The 15,423-nt window shown below is 38.8% G+C and overlaps 1 protein-coding gene across 4 annotated transcripts in view; it reads right to left on the bottom strand.

Annotated features, from left to right (window-relative positions):
• Positions 1-981: 981 nt before the first annotated feature.
• LOC137182624 (septin-7-like) overlaps positions 982-15,423 on the bottom strand; it is a 58,593-nt gene continuing 44,151 nt past the window's right edge. For all 4 annotated transcript variants that reach the window (XM_067588970.1, XM_067588971.1, XM_067588972.1 and 1 more), the window contains exons 7-13: positions 15,319-15,411; positions 14,075-14,171; positions 7,881-7,932; positions 7,343-7,468; positions 5,766-5,901; positions 5,254-5,399; positions 982-3,546 (exon numbers count right to left, since the gene is read on the bottom strand). In XM_067588970.1, the coding sequence (XP_067445071.1) occupies positions 3,507-3,546; positions 5,254-5,399; positions 5,766-5,901; positions 7,343-7,468; positions 7,881-7,932; positions 14,075-14,171; positions 15,319-15,411 (690 nt within the window). In that variant the 3' untranslated portion in view covers positions 982-3,506. The remainder of the gene's footprint in view (positions 3,547-5,253; positions 5,400-5,765; positions 5,902-7,342; positions 7,469-7,880; positions 7,933-14,074; positions 14,172-15,318; positions 15,412-15,423) is intronic.

The following is a 15,423-nucleotide window of genomic DNA, read 5'->3' as shown; positions in this document are numbered from 1 at the left end:
TTGGTCATCTTACAATCAAGAATATTTTCATTTTTTTAAACTTTCCATCCTGTACTTCTGATTTTGTATATTTGACTTTATTTCCTTTATGATGACAAATTAATTACATTAATTTGAGAATGTTTTCATTTTTCTTAATTTCCTATTCTGTAAAATACCTCAATGACATTTTTTTTCAGAATTGCTAAAACTGAAAATGAAAGAAATATTTGATGTGAATAATTCTACCTAAGATTTACGATTTAAAAGTGAATAATTTAGGCTCGACTAGAAAGAAATGTAGCTTTTAACAGCCTCATAATCAATAAATAACAAGAAAAGTGTTTAAAAAATGGCAAAGTACAACAACAATACATTCAGTCAAGTCAAACCACGTCACTGACCTTTTTGACTTTATAGATATCAGGAGTGAACAACTACAATTTAAATTATAACCAATAAATAACACAAGTAACTATTCAGTGAAAGAAAAATGGGAAACAACCAAACGTTAATGTTGCCTGGATTAATACTTACAGAGAAGGTTAAAACTAATTGTAATAGCTCATTTTGCTCATAGGGACCATACAATCCAGACAGTATTTGGACAGTTGGACATTTTTTTGTTCTTCAGTCTCTGAGCCACACGTGAGCTCGTTTGTACATGAACTAATGTTGAAACCACACACAACTGCCTTAAAGAAACATTTAGCAGCCAGGTGTCCAATTACTTTTGAACCCCTAACCTACTCAAAACCTACTCCAATTAAAGCTCCAACTTGGCACTTTAATGTAGTAAATAAAATAAGTATAAAATGTAATTAACAGTCCAAATACTTACTGTCTGGACTGTATGTTGATGACTGACAGTGAGATAGTCGTATTTGAGCTTCACTTACACAGTGCTCTGCTGGGACTGAAAAGGTTGAGTACTGAAACTTAAAAGTAATATTCATTTCATGTGTGAGTGTGTTAATAAGAATACTTAAGACACATTGGGGGTTAAAGCATAATGTTTTCAACTTTAATATTAACCATGTACAGTTAGAGACAGAACATTTGATAAAACAAAGAAGAGAAGCAGAAAACAGTGTACATATATAAAAAAAAGTAAATATTACAAAAAAATCCACCTAACTTATGTCTATCTTAACTTGGTGTTATTGGAAGGGCGAGTGGTTCACAAGCAAGAAAAATTCAGTCACTTTTTTAAAAAACTTGTTGGACCACAGAATTGCTTTTCTCGGGAAAATCTAGCATAACGGAGCGGTCCTGAGAAGGTGTAACCATTGGCATAGATATATGTAATATGTGTCTGTGAGAGAGTATAAATGCATGGAAACGTATCCACTGATTCTTAAGACAAGTTTTACATAATACGTTCTGCTGTTACTCCTGGCATGTAGTATTCTGAAAGAACAAACAAAAAACTCAAGAAAAAAAAAGGCCACTGAGCAGCCTCCAGTATGTACACAATATATGAACAAATCCATACAGGTAATATTTTCTGTGTTGAGGGTGTAAGGTTTGTCCCTTTAGCATGTTGCTTTAAATGCATCATGAAGACTGCAGGCAGTCTGGAAAACTATACTAAAATAACAGATTCATCTATGAGTTATTTAAGAAAAACTACAAGGGAAAGAAGGAGTCATTCTTCAACCGTACATATACTATTATCATCATATGAAAATAAAACATGACAGCTCTGGGAAAGGTATATTAAAGGTTCAAATCTGTTGCACAGTGTGCAGCTTTCTGACTCTGCTTCGCCTCCAACCTGGACATATTCAGGAAAGCAGAGGGGTAATGTTTAGTTTTGTGCGGAAGCTTTTATGTGTAATATTTGACAGTGAAGTCAGAGATAAAGCTATGGCAGACTTCTCTGAAAAGTTTTCTTTCTGTAGCGTCCAAGGAGGAAAGAATTTTAAAGAAATAGTTCAGCTTTTTAATGAATTATCCCCTTTGGTCATTGTAACCAAAGAGAAAATATCACAAAAATCTGGACATTAGGGTTCAGGTCTTTGACAACACCCATCACTTACATCACAATATAAAACATCTTTGTAAATCACTGGAACCTGTAAAGTTGTAGACACAGATGAGGCTTTTGCATATTGTCCTCTATTCAAACAGGAAACACACACTGCAACGACAATATTCTGGCCGCTGTTGCACACATGATTCTTATCTCCCTTCTTCTGTCTGTGCAGTTTAAATCAGACTGTATCTATGACCTCAAACACAGCATTAACTATAACACACCTGCTCATACACACACCTGCTGCTGCACTGTAAATCCTGTCTACAGGCCTGGTCACACCAGCGTCTAAATTGGTAAAAGTTTGAAACAAAATCAATTCCATTAATTGAAATCACACAATGACCTTGACAGTGCTGACCTTTTAGGGAACAGAGCCCAAAATGGAGAAAGGTATCATAGCTTATTAATTATGTTCCACCAACCACTTTTATTGAACCTCCTGTCGGAGTAAAAAATGTTCCAAAGAGGAAATGAAAGAGGAATGGTTTGCAGACAGTTATGAGACAGAAATCGATGGTACAAATACATCCTTTAAAAAACTGTGTGAACTAATGTCCTGTTAGCGACTGAACCCATAAGGTTGCTAACTGACAGTTAGCAACCTCGCTAGCTTGGAGAGCCCCCCTCCTCCCTAATAACACTTCACTAAATTAAATGTACAATCCTGAGTAAACGGAACAGTATAGAGAAAATAGAAAGAAGCTCAAAAAGCGCTAGCATGTTCCCGGCTAGCTAGTGTGTTAGTGGTTAGCTCACCAGCAACAGTAGTTGACCAGCTAGCACTGTGAGTAGCCACTATGTCACATAGCTTCTACAACCAAATAATGTCGCAAAGTCAGGGTTTCTGGTGTGACCAGGCCTTAATCCCACCTGACTTCTTCCCATCTTCCCTCCTCAGCTGCCACTTGATACCATTACCTTCATCTCTCCCCTTTCCTAACACACTCTCAAGGAGGTCTTTATGACTTATGAGTGTTATAGTGTGCGTACACTTGTGTTAAATGTTTGAGAACAATAAATGAAAGAGTGTAGAAGACAGGGATCTATCTGCAGATCTATGAATATCTAGAGAACACACACAGAGACTACTACATGTGTACAAATGGCTATGCATGGTCCCTGCCATGTGTTAACTCGTAGCTCAGAGGAACTCGGGTTTCTCCTCTTTGTCAGGGAAAATAGGAAAATAGAATTTCACAAACACATGCATTCCCCAGGAAAATGAAATGGCCTCGGCAGATACAGTAAAACCCTGCAGAGAGACGAGCGTGTGGGCTGCTGTGGTCAGTTGCGTGTGTGTGTGTGTGTGTGTGTGTGTGTGTGTGTGTGTAAATGGCGTCTGTGTCAAATGTTCTGCGTGTGAAATGTAACACAGAGGAATGTTATGTTATGTATGGTTATGTTTGTGTGTTCTGAGGGCCACAGTTGATGTGAACTTCAGAGGGGATGAAGAACAAAAACAACAGAGAACAGCTCGCGTCTCTCCTCAAAAGATTTTGCCTTTCTTCTTGTTCTTTTCCATCGTCCTGTGTGAGAAACGACAAAACAACAAAGTTCATGAGAAAATGATGTCACTATCTTGTACTATGACACCCAAAAATGTTATGTAAGGCTTCACAGGCCTGACATTGATTGACATGATAAACACGTCAGACTTATTTTTCATACATGTGAAGAACCCCGACAGATCTTAAATAATTGCCTCATGACTGTTAAAATGTGCCACCACCCACTACTTACTGTTTTATTAAGTTTTTCATGTACTATTTCACTTTATCTATTCTTGAAAAGATAAGGTTGTTTTTCCAAGACGGACCTTGCAGTCTGGATTAAATGTTATGTTGACTGTGTGCAAATAAATGTGGTTATATCTGTCAAGCTAATCTTACGTTTATTTATAATCAGGAATGGAAACTGGTTGGGTCCTCAGGTTAGCTTTTTTCTCCCCTCCCCCTTCTTAAAATGTTGCTTTGGTTGCAGATTGTATGGAAATTCCACAGAGTTTTAATCTGCAGCACATTAATAATACAGAAAGGATCGCATAAAAATTCCACACTATAAATACTCGCTTACATTCCACAGCTGCATTCATGCGCACGTTACTTGTATAGTGTTTTCATTTTGTAAATATCACAGTTCTCATGCTACCCATTGGTTTACTGTTCCTTGTATATATTCTGCACATATTTTTCATTCTGTACATTCATTCACTGGCTTCTGGTCGTCTTGTATGTCACATCTCTTCTGCTTTGCTGATTCATCCTGCATATCCTGCACATTTATTCATCTACTTGTACCTATGTGCACTATGTGTGCTGTATTTGGTTTAACTGGGACTTATTGTAGTGATTTCAATGGTAATAAAGTTGAATCTCATTTAAAACAGTAACATTTCTTTCCAGAAACAACGTCCCTTTTCTACTTTGTACTGAAACAGTAGAAGACGGGTGGTGGCAGGTGTTTCAGAGGAGGATATTTCAAGACAAACCATAAACCCAAAATTATCAATGTAGCTCAATACCACAGCATGGTGAGTAAGATTTTTTTTAATCCAATTTTGGGTGAACTGACCCTTTAAAAAAAGATAATCAGTTTTAGACTGTCAGCTGATTGGCTGGTATCATGCATCTATTGGTTATATCGACAGTAAGGATGTGTTACAGTGTGTCACACCGCCTCATGTCCTGTCAAAAGATGAACTCCACCTCTGTGTAAATGTGTTTTGTGGTATTTCAAATACTTGAGATGTACATGATGGAGTCTGTCAGTTATATTTGGTACACAAGTATTGAATGTTGCATTCAAGGAGAGACAATATTTATCAGCATCATTTTTGTTTTAATACATTCATGGGTGTGTGTTAGCTTGGGTATATTTACTGTGTATATTTCACATGAGACTCTGTGCTATTTGAGGCTAAATTTGTTGAACATTTTGTTGCTATTCATACTGGTGACCAGTAGAGGCCAGTCAAGGGAACAGATAGTGTTACAGCTACAGCTGAAAATGTGTTGAAATGAGTTACAACATTTAGTTAGTGTCCTATTTTAGAAAATTCATGCCAAATATATTGATCTATTGGTCTAAATCAGTAGACATGCTGCAGACTGAGATGGCGTTACTTTGCTTTTGTATGTTGTTTTTTCCATCAACTGAACAAATGAACCATTTTTTTGCCAAATGAACAGGCAGCGTATTAGACAGCTGTTTAAGTGTGTGTGTGTGTTACTGACTTTGAAGCGTCCAGTTTCTGCTGCTCCAGGATTCTCTGCTGAGCCTCCCAGTTGGCCTTCTCGTCTTCAAACACTCGTCTCTTCTCCTCCAGCTCTTTGTACTGCGCCTCCAAGTTCCTTTTCATCTGTTCGTGGCGTCGCTCCAGCTGAGGGTCAAAACAAGTGTATAGACTCAGTCACAGTCAGAAACTGTCACTTTATGTCCCTGCTTCATCATGCCAGAAAACGCAAGTGTTGGTGTTCACAGTTTGTATCAGTTCTATATCAGGGCTGGGTGATATAGCTGAAAAATGTATCATGATAAAATGTTTCATTGCTGTCGATATTGATAATTATTTGTAATTTTTAATGACCTATTTTTAATAAAACCAGGAGAAAAAAAGGCTTTTCTTATTGCTATTGATGAAGTGTCTATAGCCAGTACGTATTGCTATAGTTTTATAACCCAGGCCTATTTTATATTACACAAATTTTCATCTCTCTCTCTCACACACACACATCCACAAACCCACCTCAGCCTCTGAGTCCTTCAGTTTCTGCTTCTTCTCCTTGACCTTCATTTCAAACACCTGCTCCATCTCTGCCTCCATCTTCTTCATTTTCATCACATGCTCCCTCCGCTCCTCCTCCATCTGTGCCAGGGGACTCCTGTAGACCGTAGGGAAAGGTGGAGGTTAAGAGTTGATGTCACAGACCGAGGCTGTACTGCCCGAACCCCACACTCCACTTTTTTTGCCTAAAGCTTGGGCTCTGGGCTCAGGCCTTATCATATTCTGTGTTGGTCGGACCTCAAGGCCTCAATATAGCCTCAGGTCTCGTGTCCGGTTCAGGCCTCAAATTCAGCAGTACCAGGTGGGTTCAGTGAGGTCTGAAAGGTGCAAGTATGGACTGGGTACAGGTCTCAGTTTTAAGCGTGTGCAGAACTCTACATTGAAGATGTTCCACAGTTAGGGAGTGTGGGAAAGCTACTGAATGAGATCAAATGTTCATATGTGATGGACTGAAAACACTAAACCACATTTTATTCCTAAAAAGTGATCCAATGTAATGAGGCAGCTTTGAAGCTTTTTTAACTTTGTTTAAACCCTTTTAATTTAACGCTCTGTTCCCTGCCACTGAAGAGGAACATTTGTTTGATAGTTTGCAGGAGCTCGAACAAACTGCATAAGGTGCATAAAGCTGGGCAATGAACCAAAGAAGACAAGCTAATGGAAACCTTCTGCCTATAGTGTAACAATGTTGGACATTTCTGAGCTTTCCAAGAGAGAAACTATTTTCTCAGATATCTGATTTGAACTGTCATTCTTTACTTCCAGACAGGGACTTCAACTTCTTTAAATGTATTAGATTTGCTTCTGGACTGCTCCTTCAGAATTATTAGAGATAAGTTATTGCTGTCACTCCCCACTCCCTGCTGTACTGAGCTTTGTGTTTGCTTGTGGGGAGTGACGAGGTCAGAGCATAGACGTCAAACATCAGCACTGTACAGATTCTGCATACACATAATAATCCATTCTCGAACCAAAGACATTTATATTGCAGTTATACCCATGTAACATACTCTTGAAACAAAAAGAATACAAATGTAGAGATATGTGTGTTCTACAAGCACAACGTCTCATTGCCTTACAGTGGAAGAATGTTAGTAGACTGAGGATAGGCAGGTGGTTGAGAGAGATGGCCGAGAGAGCGGATTGTTGATTGTCTGGAGTGGGTGGCAGCTGTGTTTAGAAGCAGAAACTATGTATGGATGTATTTATTAATCTTAATTGTATTTCTTTATTTACTCTTATTTTGCTGCTGTTGGTATTGTTTTTATTATTGCTAACATGTATTATCATTATTTACTTCGTCTCTGTATTCCTTTAATGCATAACCTATTGTAATAGTGTCTATGCTGTTGTTATTGTTGCCTCATTGCCTCTTGGTGTAGGGGGGTTACTGTCGTTTTAAGTTTGTTATAAATGTACTGTTGCTATAGCGGGTGGGGGGTAAGGGTTAATGTTGTGTCTACAATATTGGTAAAATAAGTCTGTTATGCATGGAAAATCAATAGATACATGTGTTAAAAAAAGTGACTGGGTCCTACTTGGTGAGCTGTCCCTTGGTCTTGGAGGTGTCCACTCCATTACAGGTGACGGCAGCAAGTTTCTTACTGCGGTAATTCTCATAGTGGACGTTGTTGGTGACGTCCTTTAGGTCCTGCATGTGGGTCCTATGGGATGGAAGGAAAAGGAAGAAATAAATCAATGATGGTAATCTAGGAAGGTGGCGGACAAGAAAAAAAGGAAAGGAGAAGAAGATATAATGCAACAAGAACAATATACAAAAAGAAGAAAAGCAGTATTTGAATGTGAAAATTTTACTCTTAGTTCTAACAAAAAAATCTCCATACATCGGGACCCAGCCAAAAGGTAAGGGCTTATTTATAAGGGCACAAGCTAAAGCTGTGAATGAATTTCACATATACAATTTTTTTTCACTAAATTAGCATCTGAGACAATATAATGTATTTACTGTAAACTAATGAGGTCACGAGGAAGACATTTATCAGCCTCTAGTGGCCTCTCTGGTTTCAATTTGACAGAAATAAAAACAGTTTCATTTATCAGAACACTCTGTGTTACCTGATCAGCATGTTGCGTAAAACAGTGAAGTCACAGTGTTCTCCATTCTCCACTGAAACACACGGAGAGACACACAGATATCAAAATTACTATTCAATTCATTGTCATAATAAAAATAATAATTATAATAATCATCATTATCTGGTCTCAAGGGAAACTGAACTAGAAATACATGGCAAGCAGGAATATCTGAGCCTCTATAGATATAGATGAGCCAGATATTTGCGTATATAAACATCTTACAGGTGCCAAATAACTGCAATGAAGTCTGAGTAAAAGACTGTCAACTTCTGTGGTTTATCTCTGGCTATAAATTCAAATACAGAGGCAGTCCCAGCAGAAACATATGTGTTATTGTGCTTTTGGTGAGTAAGATCAACACAGCTGTAGTGTGTGTTATTTACATTATATAACTAATTACAGTAAATATATCAGTGATAAAGAAACATAAGTAAAACATCACTTAGTTAATTAGTTATGGAGACCTCATACTACAAACACACACATAGTACTGTATGTAAAATTCATTCATTCTTCAGTTATAGAGGGAGGGGTACACTGACAGAGAGGTATTTTCAGGTGTATAAGGGGCGTAGTACAGTATCAGTTGCAGTGGTACATAAACATAAAACAAAGGGCAGAGAAACATCAGGCCATGATCACATAGGATGTGATTTTAGTGTGAAAATATTTCTTTTATTTATTATTTTCACATGGATTTGGTTTCAGCACCTCAGCTGAGTAATTTGGACTTGTGTTTCTGTCCACCCTTTGAATGTACGTCCCATATTGACTCTCCTTTTAGCTCTGTTTGATCTCAACCAAATTCTGAGAGAAATATCTGGCTCTTTAGCTGCTAAATGCTCCGCTATGTTCACCAGCTTGTGGCTAACTTTGCCTTCTACTGTTAGGTGCTGGGGTAGTAGTGTACAGTGGGTTCATCAGAACTTTTTGTGAGAAGTGAGGAAGACCAAAACAAAGAGCTGAAAGAAGCCAAAACACTTGGTAGAGGCTAAAGGTAGCTGCAGTGTTTGGTGATAATTATCTGTTGGTTCATCACTAGTGCAGATTTAATATATTCTTAATAATACAAAACATGAAGAAAAGAAGAGAAAAATATAAGAAGCAAGATTGATGAGTCTTGTGGAAACAAAGAGTTTGCTTCTTCTTAGTACAGTTGATTTGTTGCAGTTTACATGTAAGTCATTTTTGCATGAGCTACAATATTTAGCCATGGTGCTTGCCACTTAACTGCACAGCAATGACATTGATGTTCAGTGCAACTCTCCTCTGACCTCCTGCTCGGTGTTACTGCTGATGCTCACAGCTGAGTTTTGTATTTTAGCACAAGACCTATCTGATCACAGCCCTTCAGTGTCGGACAACACAGACGCCACACAGTTAGAACAAACAAGAGTTCTTGGTCAGACAGCAGTAAACACAACTGGTCTTATTTCAACTTGGAACAGTTAGATGATTGTGAGTTTTCATCTTAACAACAGAGACATGGTTAAACGATCAGATGGGATTCTGGAAAAGGACCGCAGATAAACTGCTGCTGAGGATGTATGTGATGGTGTACGATCTCCAGCCTCTTCTTCATCAAATACGCTGCTCCGTATTGGGTAACCTCCACCCCACTGGCAGTCAATCATCATCAGGGGAGCGAATGAGGAGGACACCTTACCATTGATGAAACTTAAGCAGTCCCGCCCCTTGGCCTCCAGAGCCAGCCACTGACCTCCTGTCTCTTCTAGAGGAGGGAACTCTGACGGAGGGGAGGGGTACGGTTTTTCAGTTACTGTCAGCACCCAGCGGGGGCTAAATCTGGGTCTGGAGCAGCTGGGATTTTTATGGCTCAGACTTGGCCTGGTTCGGACCCAGAATCGGCCCATGTTTGGCCCAGATTCAGCCCAGATTTGGCCCGGATCAACACCATAACCTGCATGAGTCCAAGCTGGCTGGCTACAGAGCACAGGGCTTGTAAAAGGGAGTGCGGTGGTTGGAGGAGGAGTTATATGAGGAGCTATGCATGACCAGCCAAGGGCGCAAATCTCAATGAGGGAACAAGTAGAGGAGCTAAGTGGGGTCAAGGGTCATACGGAAAAAAAACAGGTTGTAACTAATAGTAAACAGATCTTATTTGTTGATTCAATGGCAGAAAATACCTGATGCAACTGGTTTATTTAATCCATGTCTACTCAGTTTTTTACTTGTCAATCCGTGAGATATTTATTGAACATTGTCCATCAGGTGTTTTGAGCCTGAATGTTTTATATACTAGCAGTGTTTATTTAGCCCATGATGATGAACTGCATTGGTTTAATGAGTTAAGAGCACACAGCAGTTTATTTGAAACATGCATAAGTGTGCAAGGCTAGATGTCTCTACACTAAAAGTCTTACATCAAAATCCAAGTAAGCTAATGAGTGAGAATTCATGATACCAAGCCACGTTTTACATTGATGACTTAAATGAGTTGCTACATGCCCTTTTGAAAAAACTACCTCACCATTAACTGCTCATGAACCTATAAGCAATGCGTTAGGATGGTGGATCCCAAACCTTGGTCCAGTGATACTACAAAGTCTGCACACCGTTCGCGACCTGCGCCTACACAACCCAATTCAACGCTAACAAAACGTAGCGAGCTGAATCACGTGGTGAAGCGGGGCTGAAATGAAGTGGTGCAACAGAGTGGGATACCATAGGAGCAAGGAAGGGAGCCACAGTGTTAGAGTGATGTTTCTATTGCAGCTGTAGCTTCAGCACCAAACAGCCTCTAGTTTTCTCCATGACTATTCACATCATCAGACCTGGGGTAATACAACTGAAGTAGCTTGGAAAAATTACTTTTAGATATGTGTGAAACAAAAAAACCAACATGTCTAAATTGTCCAAATTAAATAATGAGAATAAAGACACCAAAATTCATAATCCTTGTGTCCCTGGTAGATCACTGGCTCTTCTGCTCAATGCTAGCATGCACTATGATGGCTAATAATAGGAGGGGCAGAGACTGTTCAATTACTGTACAATATTGAAATGGGTGTGCTTGGTTTGTGTTCTGATTGGCTGCTGCCTTTGTTGGAGCTCAATATAATTATCAAATTATACATAATAAGTAGCAAATTCTGATATTTTCTTCCAAGAGATTGTTAAGAGTTATACCAAATGATACTATAGAGATGTTAAGTGTTTGCAGATTTATGTTTTACCAGTAAATACATTATCTGTTCTAAGTAGGAGGTCAATGTGTAAACTGTGTACAATGACAAACCACTGTGCAGTGGATAGATACACGCTTTTTTGCCTGGAGGAAAAAAAGGAAAGGGAAATGGAGGAAGCTGCTTCAGGTGTCCAGCCTTTTTTTGATGGACACAAAACTCTTGAGCATCTATGTCAGAAAAGATCTTGTTCTGTTAAAAAAAAACCCAACAAAAAACCCAAAACTAACCCAAGGTGCATTTCGGTAAGAAACATAGTACATAGCCGCTAACATTGAATGGAAGATAAATATGGTTTTTTAGAAAATACAATCTGCAAATTAAAAGACTTTTGGACTTTTTCTGGGTCAGTTTCTTTGGCACCGTGTGTTGTTTTCAACTGCAAGGACAAAGTGTTCTGAATTTTCTGCGGCTTGGACTCACTTGGACTAACTTCTTCTCCATAGCAATGTGTATTTAGAGCTATCTGCCATCCCAAACTGACAGAAAAAACAACATGATTTCTTAGAACCAAAATAAATGCAATGTAATATAAATATAGAGAATTCTGAGTTCTCCGGGGTGAATTCTTCCATTTCTATGTTCGAGATCATTAAGGATCTTAGTATAAAACTTTGAAAAGGTAGGGAAACAGAGAGGAAAAAATACTCCCAAAACCATATAACCAATGGCTATTTTACACTTTTCAACTCTATTCACCATATAAAGCTGTATGCTAAGTGTTAGAAAAGAGCTCTAGGACCAACAAACTACTGGGAACACATGGATGATTTTGGTATATAAAGTATATATATATCATATTTTCATATGTCTATGTTCGTGTTTGTTTCCAAATGGTTCCAAAACATGGTTTTCAGTATTTGAAAATGTTGCAATCAGTATTGAGCCCAAGTCTGATTCGAGCATTGGTTTGACCATCAGCCTAATGATGAGACAGCACAGCAACAGAAAAGTGGAGAGGAAAGGAGTGATGGAGAGAATAGGGGCTGGTGATCTGAGGGAGGAGGAGGTGGGGGAGAAAATGATGCTGAAATAAAGTGAAAGATGATTTTGTTTACCAAAAATGCCCTCTGTCAGTCATGGAAAAGAATAGACAAAGAAAAAAGAAAAAAGAGAGAAAAGAAAGAATGAAAAAGTGAAAGACTGATAAACGGTCAACCACAGAGCAACAACGTTAAATTATTCTATATAAAGATAGATACAGTATATCATCTTTCAGAGGACTTTTAAACAAATGAAAACTTAGTGGAAAACCAACACACCAGTAAGAGCACCAACAGTTCACTGTGGCTAATGGTGAAAGGTGACTTGCTGCCATATTGAAACAACATATCCCATAATACACCATATGTCTATTCTCCTTTTCCAGAATCCCTATCAGGGTCAACACCAACACTACCAACAAGACAGTGTGCATTTAAGTTTGTATTGGGGAAGAAGGGTGGGTGTATACGGTAACAATGTATTAACTGCCAGACAACTTCACACTTGTCGAAATGTAATAACATCTTTAGCAACATGTTGCAATCATTTATTTCCCAATTCCAAAGACAAAAAATGAAAATGTGGATATTCTTGCTGTCACATACAGTAATGGATAAAATATTCTAAATGCTTAGTGAATTCTCACTTCCTAAGGTTTTCCAGAAGCCTTTTAAAGGTCATGTCCAACAGCCCTCGTCACTGCTAAACCTACATTCACACATACTCTGAGGACCCAACAGGCTGCCAGTCACTGTGAAGTGAACCTTAAAAACTATCCCGGTGCTGCCCAATAAGACTCAAAGCCTCAACAGGTGTTCAGCGGTTCAACAAGGAGAAGTTTAAAAAGTTTTTGTGGAAATGTCCACTGATGTGTGGAAGCAATAACCAGTTGTGCTTGTGTTGATTCTCTCTGGAAACGGAAACACAGAGTTGTTTTCTGTTCAACTCCACTATGTGTAAGAACTTTAAACAAGCTGATATGAGGTCAATGGCTTCTAAATTATCTATGATATAACTCTAACACACTTTTTAGGCACAATCCATGAAAACACATCTCTCCAAAAATGCACTACTTGTATGTGTGCTAGCATAGTGGCAACATCTAAATAACTTTAATGTAACATGTTGGGAGGTTCATGCAATCCAAGAGTCACCACCCCCTTTCATGATGACAGCCTGACTGAACAGGATGAGCTGCTATTGCAATAACAAGGACATGATCCCCTGCTGGTTTCCCAGTGGTGAACACTTTAAGTTATTTTATTTTTTTTTAGATGGGGCCACCCACAGGGTGAGTGGTTTACCCTCTCTGGCCAAACTGGATGACTGATTGAAGACACTTTTTAAACGGATACAATTGGATACATAAACATTTGCCCTATATTTTCTCTATATTTCTGTATAAAAGTTGGCTTTGGAATGAACTTGTCCATAAACTTTTGTTTAACTTAACATCCAACAATACTGACATTACTAAAATCCAACTAAAACTAATATCAATTTAAGACTAATCCTATCAAGCTCCAGCATTTCGTGCTATGGCTGTAATGGGTTACTATTTGATTATCAACCAGTTTTCATGAGAAATTACATTTTGACAAGCCAGTCCTTTTATTACCTGGTAGTTAATACATCCAGTGGAGACAGGGAGTTGTTGTGGAGAACATGCACGGTGTCCCACACTCTCAGGAATATCATGCTTCATTCATTACGATAGAGGTGACTGCTGGACATTCTCAAACACATCAACCTACCAACACCAATGTGTTTCAGTCTCTCTCTTACATCTGTCATTGTCTGACCGAGGTGCAATGACATAGAGTGTATCAAATTCTTGAAAACTGACAATGCTTTATTGCTGTGTCTCATAAACCTTCAAAGTGCCCACATCTTTGTGCTGGTTTCTTTTCTAGGCCTTTGCAGCTTGGCCACAAGATGGAAGCTGTCTCCTTCCTTTCTGGCAGTGGACCTGAGTGAACCTACCTTCTGCCACACCCCACGGGTACTGACGACCTCTGACCTTCTTCCCGTTCACCTCGATTACCACATTGCTGCCGACCACTGCCAGCGGCATCTTCTCCTGGAGTGGGAAGACAAACACAACTTTCTTTGACTGCAAAAAAACTGCTGCTTCTAGCTCTCTCTGCAAAGCTCAGTGCTGTTTGGAATGTTCTGATTGGCTGCTGCCTTTGGCAAATGACCATACCTGACAGCTTTGTTTGGGTTATTTGCAGATGGTAGGGATACTCATGTCTGTTGACATGTTTATTAGTATTTTTCCATTAAAACTCCTTGCTTAAGTGCAGTGGACTGAAGTGCGCAGTTTTTAGAGTGTGAGCATTGCCTTAGGCTCAGATTTACATATTTTTAACACCTGGCTATAAAAGAAAGTGACAGCAAAATTCATCTGCATGTCTTTGTAAAATAAACACTAATAGATAGTTAGTGACTACTTAGTGAAGTAATGTAGCTAGTGAGCTAATGGCTAACATGATATTAGCTATTAGTTTGTAAACATGCATGCATGACAAATTCTGCACAGTGTGCCTTTAATAAAGTTAAACAGAGTTACTGAAGGGAAAAAAGCTCTCCAAACTAGCAAGCTCATTAGTTTGGTTGCTAATGGGACAAGAAATTCACATAGTTTATTCAAAACTCGCATTCCTCTCTCATGGAGCAGTTTATACTCTGATAGAGGAGAGTTGAATAAGCAACAAGTACTGACTGGATGGTCCAAAGTTGAATCAAAAGCAAAAAAATTGTGAAAATTAACTTCAACCCTTCAAGTGAATCAACTGATCACTGCAATTGTATTGAAATAAATTGATTTTGCTGTTTTTAATGGCAAATGATCGCCCTTAATTGTGTCAACACTGTCACTTATGATTGACATCACCATGATGAGGAAAAAAATATGACCACGTGCGGCAGATACCATGTTTGGCTTTTGCCAGAGGCAACAGTTACTGGGGTTGAGTTACATGGATGACAATCACCACAGAAAGTTATTCAATGAATGTGTCTATCAAGCAAATTATCTGTTACACAACTATCCTGCCAGGCATGGAGAAATGGGACAGATGCAGCTGCGAGGGTTGGATACTGACAAAAGGACAGGCTGACCTTTGGCTTTCTGTTACTCTCTATTTATTTGTCTTCCTGCTGAGATCAATCAGAGGTGTTTGATTCCAGTTTGAAATTACTAACAAGAATGTGAGGCCCAGTACCTTGATCTTTCGGATGAGCTTGTTGTCCTCATCGTCCTCCGTGTCTGGGAATTCATAAATTTTGATTTTGTGCTCCTGAATCTCTTTCATTATCTGTGGAAGGGA

This window comes from Thunnus thynnus, chromosome 5 (assembly GCF_963924715.1).
Source record: "Thunnus thynnus chromosome 5, fThuThy2.1, whole genome shotgun sequence".
Lineage (NCBI taxonomy): Eukaryota > Metazoa > Chordata > Actinopteri > Scombriformes > Scombridae > Thunnus > Thunnus thynnus.
Note: the sequence above shows the minus strand (reverse complement) of the source record. Positions and strands in the feature narration are given on the sequence as shown.